Here is a 19,610-nt window from a genome sequence, read left to right on the forward strand (position 1 = left end):
ACATTGTCGACAGATTATTAAGACCTCTGTTGTCAGATTTTAATCTATTAATTTAATATACGAAGATCTCTTGTAATTAAATGTTTAATGTTGTATTATTAAGACCACAACATTAAATTAGTTAAGAATTTTAAATCGACAAAATAGAATGTGGATGAGGATTTATAATTAAGTTAGTATAAATGGAATAGTAAAATTTGGAAAATAAATCGATAAAAATTAATCTGTAAAATCTGGGGAAATATTTAGTGTGTTTGGAAAATCAATTGTGGTGTGTGTGTGATTGTGATTATCAATTGTAGTGCTACCTAGGGATTCATGTTTTCCTCCTCTGTTTCCTGGGCACACTTAGATTCCTTTGCATAGACGCCCAGGTGGGGGTGCAATAGGGATTAAGATGGAAAAATGAATTAATTGTGGGTGTGCGTGGATAATTATCGCAGTGTAGCCTAGGGATTGATGCTATCCTCCTCTGTTTCCTGGGCGCACTTAGAAACCGTTGTATAGACGCCCAGGTTGGGGATACAACGGTAGTAAGTTAGAAACCGAGATATAGACGCTCTATAAGAGGGTATCGTCGGGAATCAGTTTATTTAATTATTTTGTAAGGGGTTCTATTTGTGTAAAGGGTTGGTCAAATAAAATAAGTTGTGAAAATGAATTTCTTTGAATAAGGGCATAGCCGGATTAATATGGAAATTCTGCCCCCATGGCTTTTTTGACTCATACTTAGGGGGTCGATTTGGTATCGAATGAAAATAATTCACACCAATTTTTAGCTCTTTAACTCAAACGGTATTCGAGAATTTCAAAAAAACCTGTTTTTTCAAAATTATTTTTATTTTTATAGTAAAATTCGGAATTGATTAATGATGATTTTTTTCCTTATTCTTACGAGTCCAAAACATGAAAAAATCATATGATCATGATTCTCAAATAGAAAACCGATTTTTAACAGAGAAAAGAAAATTATTTTTTTTTTTTTTTCAGCCTTTTTGAAATATGTCACTCACCAAAATTCGTCAGAAAATGTCTTTTATACTCCTCTATACTCAGGAATTTTTTTGAATTTTTAGAAATGGTGGAACAATTCAAAAAAAATTAAAAACTCATTTTTTTTTCAAAATCTTGCGTTTTAACAAACTTACATTTTTTTTAGTACACATAAATACGTAGAAAATTTTATTTTTGTTTAAAATTCACAATTACATTACTTCTCAATCTTTATACTAGACAACGATAACGTTAAAACTATGTTTTTCAAAATTTTGGCCAAGTTGGCACATTATAACGCCATCTATCGGGATTTTCTGTATCCATTTATCATTTCTTCTAAGGTTCCGCTTGTTTAGATAACCTAAAAACAAAGAAGCTTCTATGGTTGATGTCATTGTCTGAATAGCAGTTAACGCATTAATTAATTCAGTACTTATATTGACAATATTTTTTCGTTCCACCATAAAATTATACTGGAGTATCATTTTTGTTATATTATCTTGTCTCATCTTTATGAGATACTATTTTTTGTCGTTAAATAGTGTCACAGTCGATTACAAAGACTCAAGTAAGTGAAGTTTTATATTTAATCAGTTTATATATGTCCAAATTCCTAATATATAATTTTAATATTGATGTTAGAATGGATTTTGATAAAAAATGTATCAATTGTAACATATATTTGCGTAAAGCAGTTGGTTATAAAAAAGTTGTTATGACAATTAATGAAGCTAATATTGCGACAGAAAAAATTGGAAAGAGAGTTCTTGTTAATGATGCCTTTTGTAGTAAGTGTCGAGTTATTTCAACAAGACCACCTATACTTAAGAACACTCAGGATTCATCTGCAGATCAAGTTAGTATCAAAAGTCAACCAATTTTTTTTCAGTCTTCATCCACTACTATTTCATCCGTATCATCATCTGAAGATCCTTCATATGTTATTGAAGAAAAAATGGAAGAAGAGTTAGAATTTGTGGAGTTGGGTTTTCCCCGAATCATATCGACACATAAATACTGTTGCCTTTGTGGATTATCAGCAAATATCACAATTGTTCCATTTGAAGCACGCAAACAAGTATTTTCGACAACACGACTCTTTATTCCTGAAGGAAATCGGTGTTGTAAAGATCACATTATAAAAAAGCGGTTTTATGATGAAGAAATTAACAATTTTCGGATTTATTCGAATACCAGTGTATTTGAAGTTCGTGATTTGGAAAAATTACTTGGGCAGCTGGCTATTGGCACTGATTCGTCTATAATTGATAAAATTGGAGATCACTCGTTTTCAGAAAAACAGTTGGAGGTATTTACGAGCCTTACCTGGGAAAAATTGATAAAACTTCGTGAAATGTTAACGTCGATGAGAAAATCAGTGAATCGTAATGTCATTCAAGCTCTCGTTATTTTTTTATTCAAATTACGAACAGGAAATTCAAATGCAGTGATATCTTCCATTTTTGGTTTAGCTCGGGAACAAATGGTATCCGACTACTGTGATGAAGTAATATCTTCATTTGAAAAAGATGTTTTACCTCAGTATTTCGGAATCGATGCTATTAGTAGGGAGACATTACTCGCCAATACCTCTAATACTGCTAAAGTGCTGTATCAAGTGAAAGATGACCAGTTGATATTCATTTGCGATGGAACATATATTCGTCATCAAAAAAGTGCAAATAACGAATACCAGAGGAAATCATATTCTGGTCAAAAGAAAGTTCCTCTGTGCAAACCATTCACGATATGTACTACAAATGGTTTCGTTATAGATATGTTCGGGCCATATACAGCTAATATGAACGATGCTGAGATTATGAGAATCATCTTAAGTGATCCCAATGGTCTGATCAAGTTGCTGAAAAAAGGTGACATTATTGTAGTTGATCGTGGCTTCCAGGATGTGATAGTATATTTAGAAGAATTGGGGTTTAAAGTGCTAATGCCTGCTCTCAAAGGAAAACGCAATCAACTGACCACAGATGAATCAAATGAATCCCGTTTTGTTACCAAAATCCGTTGGGTTGTTGAAGCAGTACATGGAGATATTAAGCAGAAGTTTAGGATTTTAGATCATAAACTAGACAATAAATTGCTTCCAAAAACTGGTGTTTTTTGTCGAATCGCTTGTTTTCTGCACAATGAATTTGGTAAGAGACTTGATTCTGATCTCGATCTTTCTGAAAAAATTATTGCCGCCATGAACTCAAAAAAGTATCAAGATAATACCTTAGCCTCAGAAGTAGAGACTAATCGTTGGGCAAGAAGAAAAGTTCCTTTTGCAACAATAACTTCAGATATGTTAACTGATTTTCCTGAATTAACGGAACAAGAACTCAAAATTCTATTCACGGGATCATATCAAATGTCTCAAGCTGTATCGTATTTAGCTGAAATGATGGATGAAAACGGAACGATAATACTTTATTATTTAAAAATTACACCTAATATTATAAAATTCGAAGTCAGATCTCGACATATTAATTCGAAGACATATCATTGTTTCGTTGAATATCAATCAGATAAGAACGATATCTCTGGAATAACTCGATATTGTTGTGATTGTGCAAATGGTAGACGTACTGTTGGATGTTGCTCACACATTGCTGCTATTATATACTATTTATCTCACGCCCGATACTTAGCGAAAATCGTAAAACCAGCTGAGATACTTAGTCGTCTGTTTATTGATGAAAAAATCAGTGTCGTCATGAATGAAGACAGTGATGAAGACTAGTCTAATTGTTATTTTGATTAAAATTTTTATTTTTTCTGTATCAAAATTCAAAATATTTCCCAATAGTATGAAAAAATATATAAGTATTAACTTTAAGTGTCTTTTGAATCAATAATAACCCTTCTAATCACTTTAACCTACTGAATCTTTCTGTTTATCTATTGAAAAGATATTTTTTGGTAAAAATAAAATTTTCTACGTATTTATGTGTACTAAAAAAAATGTAAGTTTGTTAAAACGCAAGATTTTGAAAAAAAAAATGAGTTTTTAATTTTTTTTGAATTGTTCTACCATTTCTAAAAATTCAAAAAAATTCCTGAGTATAGAGGAGTATAAAAGACATTTTCTGACGAATTTTGGTGAGTGACATATTTCAAAAAGGCTGAAAAAAAAAAAATAATTTTCTTTTCTTTGTTAAAAATCGGTTTTCTATTTGAGAATCATGATCATATGATTTTTTCATGTTTTGGACTCGTAAGAATTAGGAAAAAAATCATCATTAATCAATTCCGAATTTTACTATAAAAATAAAAATAATTTTGAAAAAACAGGTTTTTTTGAAATTCTCGAATACCGTTTGAGTTAAAGAGCTAAAAATTGGTGTGAATTATTTTCATTCGATACCAAATCGACCCCCTAAGTATGAGTCAAAAAAGCCATGGGGGCAAAATTCCCATATTAATCCGGCTATGCCCTTTCTGTCTCCTTCCTAATAATCTTTCACGAACCTGTTTTATAACTCCATGTTTGGGTCCAGTTTCTGGATACTGCATTAAAAATCCAGAGCAGTATGGTGCAACTTTGGCGCATCCCACTCTTTTGAGGTGGAGGTAGCGTGTGTATGCGTGAGTTCGCAGCACTAGTAGTAGTAGTAGTAGTACTAATGATAATATAAGCTATTGCAAGGTCGCTGAGCTTGCAAATTCTTTTTACTCAAGGTCACTGACGTGGTTGCTTTTATAATCATGATGATGTTACATCCATACAGGTATAACCGTTATAGAAATAATGCTGAATTTGCAAATTCCTTTTTTGTCAAGATTATCAACGGGATTGATTACAACTCTTTATACTTATCAAGTTTGTTAAATTTAAAGATATACTTACCTTTTCATTAGATGTATATTACTATTATATCATACTAATTTATTATATAAACTAATAATTGAATAAAAGATTTAAAAGGAGAGGTAATTATATCAAAAATAAATAAAGATACAACAAAAATTTGCATTTTAGATATTTAATTTCACAAAAAAGAATAGGAGTACATAATTGATTATTAGTGATTATTGCAAATACAAAATTAAGAACATGATTGAATATTGGCTATTATGTCACTTACAAAATTATTGTTATATTTTTTTGGCTTTATTTTTATAAGCGTATTGTAATATTCTTCGACGATCTCATCATTTCTGTAAAGTCTTCCGTCAAAAATAGATATAAATCTATCAAGTGAAGGATATGTAGACATATAATGCAAAAACATGATATAGTATTGACCGCACACTTGAGAATCTTCTTTTTGCAACTGCATGTGGTTATATTTGAACCATTTATAGTTGTGTTTGAGGCGTTTAAGATGCTGCGGGATATACGGTGTGAGTCCATAGCCATCTAAGTACCATCCACAGCCATCTCTATCAACGTATATGGCGACCCAGTGCTGTCCTGGCTTACGGCATCCATCTGTGTTTACTACGAAGGCTGTAGGCTTAGTCCAAACTCTTGGGATCCTGTCCGCAGGATGCACTCCAATCGTGTGGTATGGTATATACTGAATAGCTTTTAAGACCTGCACCGTGTTTACACGTCTCACACCCCAAGGACAAACGAGTGAAGACTCGTAGCTATTATTACCAGCTTCAGAATTTACTTTCTTACTGTTCCAGTAAGTCAGCACAAGACAAAGCACACTGATTATAACCAAGACTCCGATTTCTTCGAGATTCTAGAACACTATGTAAGGCACAGGTTAACCGTGGCTGATGCAGCGTAGATACTGAGGGACTGTCTTGCAAATCTTCAATATTTATAACTGGTCTGCAGAGTAGAGATTCTAAGTATGATTTTTGTGTCCTCCCTCTTGTATAAATTTTTATAGAATTTTGATAAAAAAAGCGTAACTGTGTATGCACGTATTTTATCATTGATTCCCCATCGTACCATTCAAGACCATTTTTTCGGGTTAAGGCGTTGTTTTCGAGCTGTCTTTCTTCGAATAGCAGGTTAAACGAGAATTCATGAGCCAAAATCCAATGTGCAGTATCACCGTTAATTAGAGAGGTTACACCTATTTTTTAAGGCAAAAATTCACGGTCGTTGTTTATAAAACCATGGATATATATAACAACAGAAGACATATCGGTCTTCACGGCACTACAGCAAAGTCTATACTAAATTTTAAAAACTTGCTTACGCGGTGTATCGGGTACTTTTTGACGTATTTTTACCCCCAGCTCAATATAGCTCGCCGAAGTCCAGGATTCTAACGAGGGTAAATTCAAATTAATTCAAACTCGATCATTTAAATAATATTAACAAAAACAAACCTTTTTATTTCAAATTAAACCCACTCATACACGGCGTTTACTAATATCATTACCTTCGTCGGTAATATCATACTCCCGTTGTTTACAAAATCGCGTGGCTAATTCCCCTTCGTCGGCCCTCTGGTGCCCGTTTCCTGACGGGTGGCTAGTGCCGCCCCGCAGGCCCTATCCGTGATTCCCAAGGGGAGAGTGAATAAAATCCACCTCGCCCCCACCTAATCGGCTGTGGTACCTACCACCTTTTGGCTTAAGGCCTCCAGGTGGATAGTCGCCTTTTCTCGTAGGAGATCAAATTCACTTACCTGTGGCAGCACGCACCAGGTAGAGTGGACCCTCTTCTAATTCCTCGGCCAGAAGTCTCTAGACGAGAAATTAAACCCAGAGAAAGGTTGTTCAACGGCGGATAATTTTCGGGCTTTATCAACCCGAAAATTATTACTAAAAGCGAAAATTATTGACGAATTATCGCCACCTATCGCACGCCGTCAAACTTCGGAAAATCCCCGAAGATTTCTAAGTTTTTATTTAAATTTTCAAAATTAGATATTAAATTCATTCATTCAATTCAGCAGATTACATAAATTTCCATCACAATACATTTCCATACAATTTCATCGTCGAAACTTAGAAAAATAATTTTCAAACAAAATAATTATTTTACCGAAATTATTTCCCGTACTATTTTAATTTCTGGGACTTAGAAAAATAATTTCTGAATAAATTTAATTTATTCATAAATCATTTTAATCAGTTACAATTTTCAGATAAAGTCAATTTTTGTTCTTTGAAAGAACAAAAATTATCACGACGCGGTTTCGCTTATTTGAGCTCGGCGATTTTTACCGCGAGCGAACAGTTGACGCTATCTATCGCGGCGATGGCGAACTAACAAAATTCATTTGTCTCTTAGCCGTCGTTTAAAATAATTTTAATCAAAGAAATAATTATAAACGAAAATAATAGCATATTGTTATTTATAATAATCGTCGTAAACAAATGATAAAGTTGTAAACAAAACTCGTCGGAGTAATTATTTCAATTAATTATTATAAACGACGTTTTAACTAAAAATAATTTTAATAATCTTTTAAATAAACAATTAAACATAACAATAATTATAATAGTAATACTATAAATCTGAATTTTTTTATTGACTGTTCAGTCTATTGCACGAATTTTTTTACTAATTATTCATCTAATAATTTATAATATCGTTCGCTTGTATTCCCTCCAGGCATAAACGATTTTAAAATTCGTATATAAATTTGTCATTAAATGTAAGTTTGACTGAAAAAATAATTCGGACGGCCCAGACCAGGACTTGAACCTAGATCTTTTGGTATCGCGCCAACTGCTCTTCCCTTAAGCTATCCGAGACACTGTCCATATAAAAATATAATAGTAATAATAATAATGATCTATAAATAAAATAATTAATCTCATGAACAAAAACTAAACCTAAATACATAAATGCCGTAGCATGGGCAGTCGACGTGGTCGCGGTAGCGGTAGCTCGCTCGGTCCGTCGATGAGGCCCGCGGTGCCGTCGCTCGCGACACCCCTCCGCCTTCCCGCTTATAATACCTTCTTCACAGCGGTGAAATCTATAGTTACTTGTCTCGAAGCATCTATTTCTAAAACACTTTCATATTCGGCATATAATATACAGTTTGTAGTTGTAGCCAGTGCTTTATCAAATCTAACCTCTATACGAACTGTACCATGCTTGATTAAATTCCAATGAGTGTTACTATTGGCTGATAAATCGGGCGTTATATCAAAATCATATAAACAATAGCCGTTAGGGTAATCAAATCTGTCTATAGCGTTTCCTTCGTTTAAAAAATGAATACCTGTGCCTGAGAATAACGTATGATAAGCGTCTATGTAATTCATACGGTTTCCAAAATCAGGCTAGAGTGGTTTTGACGGTATTTGACGACCGTCAACATACAGTGATAAATAATTAACCCCAAAATTTTTGAAATTGAAAGGATTCATCGACGCATTGCCGTTAAATGCTTTATTATCAACAAAACCGATGATTAAACGTCTAGGTATTTGGCCATAAAGGATGTTGTCCATAGTCTCGCCATGAACACCAGCTGCTATTGAAACAGCTTTAACCTCAACTCTGGTCAGCGGATATTTAGCAGTAGTTTGAGCTAACATACGGGCGTGTGCTAAAAGTTTTCCTGGTGAAATTTTTGCACGACGCACTAATAAATTAGCGTCACTAATATTGTATACACAACCGTTTACTGTGTCATCCATTAGATAAAAAGCATCACGTGCTCACGTTAATCGTAATCGCATTTCAACACCGATGATTAAAAATCTTTCTCAATTGAAAACGTCACAATGTAGATGACCAATAAAATCTACTGTTTTATCACGAGTTAATAATTCTTTACGTTTTTTCAAGCCTAAATTCTCGTCGGTTAAACTATCCATTTTTCCAGGGGTATCACAACACCACCCTACAGTAGTTAAATATGATTTTTTGGCATCTGCTCCGTAGTTCAATAAAGTTTCTATGTATGCCCGGTACGGATATAAATTATTAGGTGTTGATACAGGCTTTTGATTGAATAACACATCAACTTGACTGAATATTGAATGCATAAAATTTTTTATAGGTGTTACTTTAGGAGGGTGAGCGCTAGCTATCACAGGGCCTCTTCGGGTAATACCCACGCATAAGCTTAGCAGCTTAGCATCGTATGTGCTAAATCAATGTATTCATCCCCCTGTGCTTGAACAACAAATTCTATCGACGAGTTATCAGTCAATGATGAAATTTGTTTATAATGAACCCATTGGGAACTTTCAATTGTTGTTTGGGTCGGCGGTAGAAGAATATATGGTGAGGCTTTCGCCTACCTCCGAAGAGGCCGATACCTGGGCTCAAAAGAGCTATACTCGCACGTATATTTGTCCTACTCTTACGCAACAAAAACACAGCCAAGTTTGCGGACAAGGAAAAACCCTGCTCTCAAGCTTTTACGCTATCATTGGACAGATGTGAATGGAATTGAATTTAATGTCAATCTGTCCTCGTACTCAGTCAACTGTAAACAACTCATTTAACGACTGCGTTAGCCTGATCGCTAATATAATAACAACCCGACCAGTTACTAGCGGGGCCCGTGCGGGAAGCTGCAGCCGTAAGACCTGTTTGAGCCATGATACTTATCCCCTCTGCAAGAGTCTCGTTCGTGTGTATCTGTCTAATTTAATCCCCGAATCTTTGAGCTTACCTGCGTTGTCACGAGGCTTTGCTCGGTGAGGGTCTTCGCAGTGGTAGCTGTTAGTTTCAGTGACATGATTTAACATCACACCACTTACTCCTGGCGGGACCCACGGAGAGGACGCTACTTGCTTAACTATGATGACTTTCGCGTGACGAGTGCCGTAAAGGAAAGTCATCATTGTCACTCCCGCTGGGTCGGCGGTAAAGTAAATAATTCTAACTCAGTCTTAGCACACACGAATGTACATGTAAGAACGACATTCTAGAAATTTTTATCAAAAATATCTGCCACTGTACGTAGTTTTTTATTTTTATTATTATTGTTTTTCTTTTTCATATTAGTCTTCTTTTTATTAATTTTACTTTTATTTTTCACTTTAGATTTGACAAGGCGTCTTTTTTTAACAACCCCTTTTCTTGAGTTTGATTGTGTGTTGTTCATACCGTTGGTTAAGGCAAACTGGCTAGATATATAGCCAGACGCGCTCATAAGACTATCAATTTTTTCCTGGGCTTTACGTTTTAAATTTTTACCTGACTCACGCGCGCACGTTTTAAATGATTCTTTAACGGGGATTTGGTGGTCCAAAACATCTGTAGCTATATTTACACCTAATCTTAAAGCTTCTTTACCAACTGTCTTAAGACCGCTTTTTAAAAAAGGTAATACTCTTCTGAATATGCCGCCCAAAAAACTACCTATACCATTCGCTCTTTGATAAGGTGATCCTACATAAGCATGGCTTATTCCAGAATAACTACGGGTACCGTCACCGTATTGTATTATCTCGAAGTCTATCATTGTAAAGAATCTTGAAAACTTCTTTTGGAATGTAACGTTACTGTTAACGTCCCGTATTTGAATGGCACGAGTTTACCATATTCATCTCTTATATCGATTTCGATAGTAGCCATACTTTTACGTAATAGAGGTATATATTGGCCAGGCGAAAAACTTTTAATTTTAGTTGAACCGTAAATGTATTAATCGTGATCAAGAGGCATAACGCGTAGTAGAGGGGCCTGAATATCTCCTATTATGTAGCCTTCACAAATATCTGTATAAATGAATATTTTTCCTGGTAAAGCTTGAGATAGAGAGGCTGGTTTAGATCCGCAAGAGTCATCAGGGCCAGCTGTTATAATTTTAGAAAACGAACTTTTTTCGAAAACTAATATATGCCAGAGTCTATCACTCAACGCCAGCGTATGTCTTGCATTTTCACACTTGTATGTTGCATAAATTTTTATGAAATCGCCAGCATTACAAGTAAAATTGATATGCTCTGAAACTGATTTGAGTTTGTTGAGAGAATCCACTAAAGAGCCAATATTTTGATATTGACCATGTGGTATGTTATTATAATAAAGGAACATATCAATTATTTCATTATTATCTTTTGTAGCTATATATTCAACGGTTAATGTAACTTTCGTGAAATCTTTAGGAATATGTAAGATTGTCATCGGCGTCTGGATTTCCACCAAAGCAACATCCCACCATCCATTAAGTTCTAAAGGATAGGGCAAACGCGTTATATAATGAGTAGTTGTGTTTTCCGGGAAGTATTTCATGCTGCTATTGCTAGGTAGCACTATGTAAAAATTATCTCTTTCTAAAGACATTTATTCAACCTTAGATAATTCCTCTTCATAAAATATGCCGTTGATTGGTTCGTTTTAAAGATTGATTAATATATAAACCGGTGGTTGGCGATAATCGGAAATACTTGATACTTTAAAAACTTCGCTACTCCAACCACTCTCATATCCTTTCGTAAACGCTGCCTTTGCTTTACTGATACGTACCAAGTCACCAACAGCGTATTTAAGCTTACGGTTTTTCAAGAGTTCAGAGCGCTTCTCATTTTCATAACGTTTTTTAAGGTTATTAAAAGCTATTTAAGCTGTATTATTGTTAACATTTACCGGCGCCATTGTGATACCAGTATGTGTTGTGTGATTGTAAGCGTAAATAATTATTTGTAATATGTCTAAATAGTTTTTTTGGGCGAGAATACGTAAAATAATGCCATATTCTCTCCTTTATCGTTCTATTTAGACGTTCTACAATAGCTGATTTGACGTCAGGGTTGCGTACTGTTCTAAACAATATTCCTTATTTTCTCAAAAATTGTTGAAAAGCCTCTCCAAGAAACTCCTTTCCGCTATCTGTCTGCACTAAGCGGGGTATTCTTTTGTTACTTCTATTTAAGATTTTTTGGAACGATTGAGTCACACTTAGACTAGTTTTATTTATTCTAATAAATAGAGACTCAGCCAACGCATACTTACCCAATACATCGATCACCATCAATATATATTTATAACCTTTGTTATACATAGAGATACTACGTAAATCAGCTAAATCAGCTTCCCAGATGTCATCTATTGATTCAACAATATAAGTCCTTCTAATAAAACGTTTCCTGTTCATACGGTGCTTTGTAAAAGTTTCTTGTTTATTCAACCATTCCTTAACATCATCTTGGGATAGCTCTAATTTGTTTTCAGCAGAGTATTTTAGAATATTTTTAGCACCTCAAAACTTTCTGGTCTTATAGGATCATAATAGATGTTTTTTAGTTTTTTATCTATCTCAACTTTATCCATGATATTTTTTTACTTTGACTGTTTTTCATTTATAGAACCTTCACCGTTTTGATTTAATTGTAATTCGTCTAAGGATGTCTGTTCTGTAAGTATTTCAGGCACAAAAAAATTAACAGATCGTCTTCTAGGTGTAGAAGTTGACATTTCTTTGTCTAAATAAGCTCGATTACCGATGTATTCACGCGGTATGCTTAGCGTTTGCAGTACTTGAGCAAACTGTTGACGAACTATCGCTTTCACACTCTTTCTAGGCCTCAACACATCGTTTAAAAGATCAGTGATATTAGAACGTACTACTTTTTTACCTCTAATTATCATAAGACCTCTATTGTCCCAAGATATTAACGTGGCAGGTGCACTTCTTAGCCTTTTTAATAGCCACGCTGCATTTCCTCTGAATCTTCTAGGCACACTGTCTATAACTGAATTATCTATAACTACATCATATGAAAAACGATGATCAATTTCGTTTTCAGAAGAACCTGCACTACTCTCGAAGAATTTAGAGTTGTTGTCTACAGACTGGACTGAAACATTTATGTTGGTATCTATATTAGCAGTGTTTACAAATTTTTTTTCATTTTCAAGGATCCTAAGATATCGCACAAGTGTTTGTAGATAGGCTTGACATTTTTCACGGTCTGAGTTATATTTACCCGCAGAATTTAAAATTTCATACATTTCATTGTCGAGCCTAGTGAACACTGTTCCACTAGTAAGACAAGATTTATTTTTTGCGATATCTTCATTTTTTTCTGAGACTGCCGATCTCTCATGAATTTTATCCTCAGGCACTAACACCATCTTACGGGCATGTTCCATGATTTTACTGAATGTTTTATTTGGAAACTATATTTGCAACCAAAGCACCCAGAACAGGTGCTAAAAATAACGGTAAAAAGCCGCCTTTTTGAATAATTATTTTCTTTTTAGTATTTAGATTGCTTTCTCCTGATGATAATTTTCTTAAAATCGAAATGTGGCGTTTTAATTTTTTCTTATGATCCGCTGTTAAAGGTACGTTACCACGTAATATGTTTAATATACACTCGCAAATACAACGTATTAAAGCAGGATCAGCTTTACGTAAAACAGCTAAGCGTTGTGTATTATTTAGATAGCACAATGCTTGTAATACACGTAGCTGTTTTTAACTTCCTGCTAAGAAATTCGAAGATTTTCAAAAATCGGGAAGTTATTGTTTTCACCCCGTTTTGCAAAAATCGATTTTTCATCAGATCTCGACGTTTGAAGGTCACAGGAAGCTTCCCTGACTATCTCCGCGAGGTTGTCACTATGCCTGTGTGTGTGTGTGTTTTTTTTTTTTTTTTTTTCTTGTTTTAAGGGGGGGAATCCTTTTTACGGATTCTAGGCATAGCTGTTTGGCCTGGATATGTGGCGACTCGACGCAGTGTCATACTAAAACTCGACGCTAGCGCCCCTACCCACTAAACCCTAAACCCCTTTTCCTCTTTTCCCTAATCCCTCATGGAAACCGCCGTCAGGCATTACTTCGTGAGGGGAGGATCTAGCTACTGCTCTTCCTTCTGGTGGCTAAGGTGTTATTCTTTCCTCCTTCTAATTGGCGTCATTCGCTCTTCCTCTTTCTATGGACCGCAGGTCTGAGAGGACTTCTGTTGCAAATGTGCTGATGGTGTTCCAGGAGACTCTTGATGACAACATTGCTTCTACTATTGTCTCTGGTTGGATTTTCTTCTTTAGGATCATCTCCAGCTCATCTCGCTGTGGGTAAAATCGTGGGCACTCAAAGAAAACGTGCTCCGCGTCTTCATTGATTCCTGGGCAGGACGGGCACTCCGGTGAATCATCATGCTTGAAGCGGTGAAGATACGTCCGAAAACATCCATGTCTTGACAACAACTGCGTCAGATAGTAATTGACCTCGCCATGACTTCGGTTTAGCCAAACGTCGATCTTCGGTATGAGACGGTGTGTCCATCTCCCTGTTGTCACGGCGTCCCACTGCGATTGCCATCGTGCGATGCTGTTCTGCCGTTCTTCAGCTCTGAGTTCCTCGGCACTTTGTGTGGTTGTCCTCTTTCGTTGGTAAAGGTTCCGTCTTTCCTCAGCTAGGACTCTGAGCGGCAAAGTTCCGAAAATGACACACACTGCTTCTTCTGATATTGTTCGAAAGGCGCTTGCAACTCGTAGGGCTATCATACGATATATTGGTCCAGCTTTTTTCCATGAATCTTGCACTAGTGCGTCAGCCCAAATGGATATTCCGTAGGTGAGCACCGATGTGACTACTGATGACAATAGTAGCCTCCTGCTCTGCTTAGGGCCTCCGACATTTGGCATCAATCGTGCGAGACTAGCTCTCACTACTGACGCTTTCGTACAGACGTGTTCCACTTGCTGCTTGAAGTTGAGTCGGGCATCAAGCATCACTCCCAGATATCGTATATGAGGTTGTGATGTGATTTCTCGGTCACCGACATTTATCTTAATTGTTTCAACTTCTTTTCGGCTGGTAATAAGCACTGCTTCGGTCTTCTGCTTGGCCAGTTGTAGGTTCACTGTATCCATCCACTGGTTGATCTTCTCAAAAGTGATGTCAAACAGATGTTGAATTTCGTCGAGGTGTTTGGCAACGATCACTGCGGCAACATCATCCGCATACGCTACCAGTTTGACACATCTTGGAAGCTTCAGTCTCAGGAGCCCGTCATACATGATATTCCACAGAAGTGGACCAAGAACAGAGCCCTGTGGCACACCACCGGTTATATCATACTCTTTTGGACCATTTTTTGTATCGTATTTCAGCACTCTATCTGTAAAATAGCTAATCACTAGTCTGCGAAGATATGTTGGCACATTCTTCTCGTCGAGAGCTTGCATGATAGAGTCCCAATTAGCGGAATTGAAAGCATTTTTGATGTCCAAGGCAGCCACCAGGCAGTACTTCTTCGTTCCACCCTTCCATCTAGTTCCTGCGATTGCCTCTTTGGCCGTATTAACAACCAGGTTGATCGCGTCCAGGGTTGATCGTCCTTTCCGGAATCCATACTGGTTGTCTGTCAAGAGTGGGTCGACTACTGCATCTATTCGCTGATGGATGATTTCAAGGCTATATTAGGGATTCCGTCCAATCCCGGCGCTTTATTATTTCCTACCCGATTACAGGCCTCCAACAATTCTTCTTCAGTGACAGGTGGAATATCGTCCAGTTCATCTTGCGTTGACTAATAATTAAGACTGTGTTGCTGTGGAAACAGCGTAGTGACGATTTTCTGAAGGAGTTGGGGACACGTAGGTGACAGCATTTGTTGTTTCTTCAGGTGCGTCATGACCACCTTATACGGCCGACCCCACACGTCTTTGTCGACCTCGTATATGAGCTCTTTTCAGCATCTTCCTTTGCTCTCTTTTATGGCCTCATTAAGTTCACGACGAGCTTTTTTGTACTCTGCGATCAGCACTGCAGAGTTAGGTCGTAGATAGCCACGCTGAGATATTCTTCTCTTCCGATGACACTCTTTACGGAGGTTGCTGATATGATCATTCCATCAGTGTACCGCAGATCTTGAATTCATAACACGTTTGCGAGGCATACTGGCATCACAAGCTTGTGTTACTCGCATCATCAGGGCCTTAGTATGTTCTTCTGCACATCCAGTCTCTATCGGATCACTATCGAGGGCTGTTAGCAATACTTCTGGGTCAAGAGATTTCACCTTCCAACCGACGGTGCTAAATTGCTTGATAGGCCCCCTGAGGTTCTGGTCGTTTGACGTTTCCCAGAGTATCGCATGATGGTCGCTGGCAGTGTAGATGTTGTAACGTGGCTGGTCTCGACCGTTCGTAGAGTGAAATAAATTTTGTATTCGAAAATAAATTATCTAAATTTATATTTAATAATTAACTACGAACTGGGCCGAAAAGACACGCTCGTTACACCCGGAGTGTAACCAACTCGAAGCCGTAGCTTATAAGAGTCGATGCTGCTCCAGATGCCTGTAGCTTTAGATTTTACGGCGGACCAAGCCGATAGCATTCAAAGCTACAAATAGCTAAATTGATTTAATTCGCGTAAAGAATATGGTCCAGGGCAAATCGTGGGTGGCGATACTCGTTGAAAAGTGGGTTCAGTTCCGACACAAAACCAACATCTACCGCGTACTGCTCCGCTGATCGCTTCATTGGGAAAATAGAGCTAAATGGTCGTCAAATACAAATATTGAAAAATACAGCTCAAAGTAAGTTCAATACCGCGTCCAATTCTTACCAATATACCACCTGACTTACAACAGGTACTACTACCACTTCGGTGTGCTTTAACGTTGTCCAGCGGTGGTAGATTCCTCGTGGCTGCAGCTGGGCCGGTTACTGATTCAGGAACAGACGATTGAATCGAGGTGATCGACAAGCAAATTTATCTTGTATGTGCGTCGTATTATTTAATTAATGTACGATATACTCCTTGTTAACTAATAATAAGAGTCGTATCGTACAAATATAGTTTAAAATGCCGTTATTATTTAATAGACGGTGTAAATTAATAAAATACCGAACATCACGTTGTAACACGGTGAAATAATTACTTATATTTTAAAATATATATTAATTACAGAAGTATACATTATGGGGGTTGAACAAAGACTGCCTGCATGCGGCTTCCGCATACATTAATTAACATTGAGTAGTGGGGATACGCTCTAGCGCCACTCTCAACGATTTTCGTACTATTAACAATTATCATCTAATTTCTAATCTGACTTACATGTTATCAGCAAACGTTTAGTATCAGGTGGTAAATTGGTGTTTACCCAGTGTGAGCCAACTGGCCACATTGCAGCCTCCCCGGCTTGAGGTGGCTGCACTTTTAGTTGTGGCTAGCTCAATATCCATTTGAAGCGACGGATCAATGCACCTGAAACAAAACTTTGAGCTGCTATCTATAATCCTAAACGGAAATAATTTTTGCTGTTCATTTACCAATCTTTAATTTTATTTGACAACTGTCAATTACAAATTTGGTTATACCTTTTTATAACATTGAATGAATAATAATAAGTTGAAATATCAATTATGAAACATGTATTACCTTATTCTAGATATAAAAAATATTTTTTATGGCACCTTGGTTCTATTTAATAATTAAATAATAAGTTTACTTATATGATAATTATCATTTTAAATAACGATGTTGTTTCCAACGTTAGCCTAATTTTAAATAGAGCTTTGGTTCATGGAGGTCACTTCCTCTTGATACATGTAACGCGAAATATAATAATAAGAGTTACAATATTTTAACTTTAAACACTCGTAAAATGAAAAATATAAAAGAACATAATTTGGATAAGTGAACTTCGTACATAAATTATTCGAGTACAAATATAATAAATATCATGAACTTTGAATGAATCTGATAATAAAACTTCTTAACTTCTAATAAAAAAAATATCAAAACAGAACTAAATATACTAGTGCGTTTTACTTAAGGAACGCGATATTTGTAATAACTAATCACTCTAAATGAATATTAATAATAAGATTTGTTAACTACTCGTAGATCGCTTCCTTTAAGTTAACTATCACGCTCGATGTCTGGGTTCTACATTTAAGGAAGATATTGGGTGCTTCCCAGGTTGTTCTTGGCCTTGCCTACACGCGTCAAGCAGCGTCCACATCGTGGATCAAACATTGGATGTGGGGTCTTGCAAGCGAAGCAGTGGTTCCGCATCCATTCAACTATCTTGCGGTCTCAGAAAGGGCAATTTTCATTGCGATGCCCGATTTTCCAGCAATTGGTACAATATTCTTCGCCAAATGCATTATTCTGACAATCCTTGTATGCGTGACCGACTTGTTTGCATTTGATGCATCCCCTCGGAGTGTACGGGAAGTTTCTAGTTTCCACTGTCTGAGTCTCAACATCCCGTATTCTAGGTGAATTCTGCTGCAAGTAGTGACTGACTTGCCCGGTGATGTACGCGTCCCAAACTTTTCTTGTCATAGTTCGGCGAATGTCAATGGTTGATTTTCGAGATATCTCTCCTAGGTTCTCGTGATGTCACCAACAGAGGTTCGGTGTTAACCATGCCAGATTCGGGAAGTTTGATTTTACACGTTCCAGGTTCCCTTATGAGGACCAACTTGCTTTGCATTTCGTTATAAATGCTAATCCCTGGTGCCTCCTTGACTAGCTTGAGAGGAGCGTTATCTGGCGTGGATGGTCCTTCGATGTCCGCTGGTCCCTTGCAGGGGAATTTTTCCCAGAATGTCTTCGCGTCAACATATGCACTTGATCTGTTGAGTGTCGGTTTAGCTGACCTGTTGGGTGCGGATACCTTTTCTGGCTCGGAAATCTCTAAATTTAAGATAGCTTCAAGATCGTCGATGACTGCCACGTCAGTTCGTGCCTGCGAAATGACAGTGACCGGCTCTTTCGAGGTGGTGTCACTACATTCCAGCTCAGATAGTTCGTCCTGTCGCTTGGAATTTTCAATTTTTAGGTTTTCATCGTGATCCACGTATTGCCAGTGGATATAGCTTGGTCTTAGCTCGCTCTTGATTCGCCGCATAGGTGAGGCCGATGCTTTCGGATCAGTAACTCCTGTTGACTCGTTGTTGTCCATCTTCGCTGTGTCAATTATTGCTTTATTAATTCATTCGATCTACGAGGAATTTTTAAAGTAGAAATATGAAAATTTCCCATGCCTTCACCACTCTCATTCACCAGCTCAACCATTGAAGCAGAAATATAAGATTTTATAAAGAAAGGCCCTCTCATATAAGGTAATAGTTTAGAAGAGATACCATCAATAGCTCTGCTTAGTTTTCTATTTCTAATATAAACTTCTGTGCCTAACGGGAGGACAACGGGTGGTTTCGGTGGATCTAACGCTCGTCTACGCTCTTGGGTTTTATTCATACACTTTTCTACATAATGTCTCATTTCATCAATATACTTCAGCATATCCTCCCTAGATTTAGAATCATTAACAGCTTTTACATCAAGTTTGTCTCTATATTGGTCTAGATAAATCGGGTCCCTACCAAAATTAAGATAAGCGGGACTGACGTTTAAAGAACTATGAATCGATGTATTATATGCGTACTTTAATTCAAAAAGATATTGATCCCACATATTTTGTTTTTTAATTAAATAAGATCTAATCATAATTTTAAGATTTCTGTTTACTCTTTCTACTGGGTTAGACTGAGGGTGGTATGTTGTAGTTAATTCATGATTGATCTTTCGATCGTTACAGAACTCGTCAACAAGTTTATTGCAAAATTCCGTCCCGTTATCTGATATAATGACTCGATCGGTTCCCCAAGTGGCGAATACCCTGCGTAAAAAATCAACAACTCCCTTCCCAGTCGGTGTAGTGACTGCCTCGGCTTCGAGGTACCTAGTATAAACATCATAAGCGACTAAAATGTGAGTTTTGCCTCTTACTGAACGAAGCATAGGTCCTAT

The 19,610-nt window shown here is 36.7% G+C and overlaps 1 protein-coding gene across 1 annotated transcript; it reads left to right on the top strand.

Annotated features, from left to right (window-relative positions):
- Positions 1-1,639: 1,639 nt before the first annotated feature.
- LOC123261347 lies at positions 1,640-3,736 on the top strand. Its single transcript, XM_044722937.1, has one exon. It carries the CDS (start codon positions 1,640-1,642, stop codon positions 3,734-3,736), a length of 2,097 nt encoding a protein of 698 aa, XP_044578872.1.
- Positions 3,737-19,610: the final 15,874 nt, after the last annotated feature.

Source organism: Cotesia glomerata, linkage group LG3 (genome assembly GCF_020080835.1).
Source record: "Cotesia glomerata isolate CgM1 linkage group LG3, MPM_Cglom_v2.3, whole genome shotgun sequence".
NCBI lineage: Eukaryota > Metazoa > Arthropoda > Insecta > Hymenoptera > Braconidae > Cotesia > Cotesia glomerata.